Raw genomic sequence first — 3525 nt, 5'->3', positions numbered from 1 at the left:
GTAAAACATTAATGAAAAATGTGGCCCCCGTTTTAAAAAAGATCCCGATATTTTTCTAAAACGTCTGTATTTTCTCATCGTAAGAGAAACAATCAAAATACAAAGTCCAAAGAGAAAAATTTGAAGGTAAAAATGGAAGGTAATTTGCAAAATACTAAAAAATTTAAATTCAAAATGTTATTAAACAGTTATAGTTTATAATATTAGATATATCTTGTGTATGCGTGTGTGTGTTTGAGCGTGTGTTTGTGTGTGTGAGGGAGAGCAAGAGAGAGAGAGAGAGGGGGGGAGACAAACAAAGACAGAGAGACAAAGAGAGAGAAAGAGCCTGTTATGTGTGAGGGAGAGTTTGAATACAGTATTAAAATGTTACGCACTCAATTCGTTTAGTAGGTACTTCATTATTTCTAGATTTTTTATGTGGATAAGTTGTCCTCGATCCTTATTGCAAACGTTTGCAGCTTCATTCCATGTGATTTTGGTTTGACCTATTCGAAAGCATAATCTGAGTTCTGGTTGGTAAGTGTAGCCATCTGACGTTGGGCATTCAGCTTTAGGAAGACAAGTAAAATATGTTTAATGTATTAGTTCATTTGGAAAAGTAATAACTATGATAATTTTATGCTGCTATTAACTATTAATTAACTGAGAAATATCTTTTCTTACCCAGTACACCTCAATTGAGACTAATTTTTAACTGCACACTTGCAAGTAGGATCACTATACACTTCACTTCCAGTTTTGTTTTTAGATGGATGATAAATATTTCTAGCATTTTTTTTGTCGGGAGCAATCTCTAAACCTCCTATGCATAGAGTTATTAGGTTTTTACAATCTCTCATTCATCAAAATTTAAACATTGTGTTGGGTCGATAATACATACACCAACGTTAGAAATGAATACTCCTGAGCTAGCGTTAGACTCATTAATGGTAATACTTTTCAACTCTCAATCAACGTGTATAGAAACAGGTTACTGCATCATTAAAGCGTAATGGTACAACCTTTCTAACTTACGAATATCCTGACTGTTGCTCTTACCTCAAGCATCTCTAATTTACTATAAAAGATTCCCTTCTGTATCGTTTTCTTTTACTCAGCGATTTCTAATAATAATAATAATAATATTTATCAGAAACCTTATTTCTTACATGACACATTTACGGTTACATGTCTTGACAACTTCGATATAAGACACTGTGGCTTTGATTTTTTTTTTTTTTTGATTTCGAACAACAGCTGATTGGGAAACTTCCACCAGTAAAGCATTGCTCTTTTATTGAGTTCAACTTCACATTTGACAGGAAGATTATTAACAAGACGTTTGTCGCTGCATATGAGTCAAATGTTTCTTTAATGGACCTTGAACCATCGACTACAGTGTTTTACACGTTTTAATTAATCTCTTTTAAGCTCTTCTACTTCTAGTAACAATATACTGTCATTCACTTTGTACCAACTACTCCTATCCAGATAAAACTATTTTACATTAATACGCAAGCAAAACACTTTATGCCACGCAGTATAACTCAGTAAGTTTTGAACCAAGACTACAGGAGAAGGATAGCGACATTATTTGCAACCTTATAAAGGGTGATCGGTGGAAATTGAACCAAGAAACGAAACATGTCAATGAAATTCTGAAATACATCAGAACAAGCAACATCACAGAATCAAATAATTTGATTAAAGCAACAAGTTTTGTTGTAGCAGAAAACGTGGGTGTTGATGTCAAGAAAAAGAAATATAATTAGAGTAACAAACGGAAAGATCCATGGTGGAAAAAATGAATACAGGCAGAGTTAGATATGCTCTCGAAGGAAATTTCTGTGTTAGACCGAAAAGAGAAAGGGGAGCTTAAAAGCGAACAAAAATACAGGGCGCTGAAAAGGAAGTATAATATCAAAAGAGAGGGGCTGAAAGTGGTAATGGAGGAACTGAAACAGCGCCTCGTTGCAACGAAAGCAAAGGTGGTAAGATACGACCAAAGAATGAAGGGTTACCACCAGAATAGGATATTCAGAGTAGATCAGAAGAGATTCTATAAAGAAATAAATGGACAGTGTCCAGATGAAAAATTGATACCAGATAACAATGAAAGTCAAAGGTTTTGGAGTGAGATCTGGAGCAAAGACAAGAAGCACAAGAAGGATGCTGAGTGTTGCAAGAACTGAAACAAACAGTAGTCTGTCCAAAACAGGCAGGGCTGGTCATTTCTGTGAGGGAAGTGATGGAAATCAGCAAAAAAAAAAAAAAAATGAGCAACTGGAAGGCTTCGGGACCAGATGGAGTTCAAGACTACTGGATCAAAAGATTTCGTGAATGTCATGCACGAATAGCTGTGCAACTCAGCATCTTGTTAAATGCCAACCAAGTAACACCAGAATGGGTGACATTGAGTAGGACAGTGTTGTGCTTGAAAAACATCGTAAAAGGCAATACGGTAGACAATTATAGGCCGATATCCTGTCTGCCATTTGACAGCATACGGAAGAAGTTTAAGGACAGTAATAATCATGAGGACCATCTTCCAAGGGGACTGCCTGCCTCTACTGATCTTTGTACTGTACTTCACACCACTAACACTGATTCTGAGGAAAGCAAAAGCTGAGTATGTATTCAAAAGCCGCCAACAAAAAGTCAACCATTTGTTATTCATGGAGGACCTCAAACTTTATGGTAAAGATGAAGCCCAAGTCAGTTCCCTCGTTGATACGGTGTATGCTTTCAGTTCTTATATCAGAATGGAGTTCAGACTGAGAAAGTGTGGTGTGTTGCTCTTGAAGAGAGGCAAAATCAAATGTATGGACGGGCTAACGATACAGTCGGGGGAGGTTATGAAGCAAATAGAAGAGACGGGTTCTAAGTACTTGGGGATTTTGGAAATGGATAAACTGATGGAGAAAGAAATGACAGAAAAATTTAAGGTGGAGTACTTGCGCAGATTGAGACTGATCCTTAAGTCGAAGTTAAACGGACGGAATAAGATTGAAGTTATCAACACCTGGGTGGTTTCACTCCTTAGATATGGAGCAAGGGTAATCGCATGGACAGTAGACGAACTAAACATCTTAGACAAGGAAGTTGCTAACTAGATATGGGTCTGACTTTCATCCAAATTTTAAACTTTTTTTCTTTTCTCAGCAACACACTTCCCTAATTTTATTCGCCGATGCGTTCGTGTACATACGAGGCGATGTTGAAAACTTTTTGGCTTTGAGTAACAGAAAATACAGGAGGATTGCAGCGGTTCTTCAGTTATTGTAACACCTGTAAAAGAACTCGGAAGCTTGGGCCTCCAACTAGGCCTTTCACGAAACCCTTAAAGCCGGAAACTTTTCAGCATCCCTTCAAATTGCAACAAAACCCTCTATCATCACTCTCTCACTCTCTCTCCCTTCACCTCCTCACCGACTACTGATGTATGTATGTATGTATGTATGTATGTATGTATGTGTGTGTGTATGTATGTATGTATGTTTGTATGTATGTATGTATGTATTTATATATATATATATATATATA

At 36.7% G+C, this 3525-nt stretch overlaps 1 protein-coding gene across 3 annotated transcripts in view; it reads right to left on the bottom strand.

Annotated features, from left to right (window-relative positions):
• The window catches only part of LOC106871885 (macrophage mannose receptor 1), a 51803-nt gene that overhangs the window by 7390 nt on the left and 40888 nt on the right, over positions 1–3525 (bottom strand). For all 3 annotated transcript variants that reach the window (XM_052971444.1, XM_052971448.1, XM_014918639.2), the window contains exon 2: positions 378–551. In XM_052971444.1, coding sequence (XP_052827404.1) covers positions 378–551 — 174 coding nt within the window. The remainder of the gene's footprint in view (positions 1–377; positions 552–3525) is intronic.

This window comes from Octopus bimaculoides, chromosome 1, assembly GCF_001194135.2.
Source record: "Octopus bimaculoides isolate UCB-OBI-ISO-001 chromosome 1, ASM119413v2, whole genome shotgun sequence".
Taxonomy (NCBI): Eukaryota; Metazoa; Mollusca; class Cephalopoda; order Octopoda; family Octopodidae; genus Octopus; species Octopus bimaculoides.
This window is presented reverse-complemented; position numbering and strand designations above follow the sequence as displayed.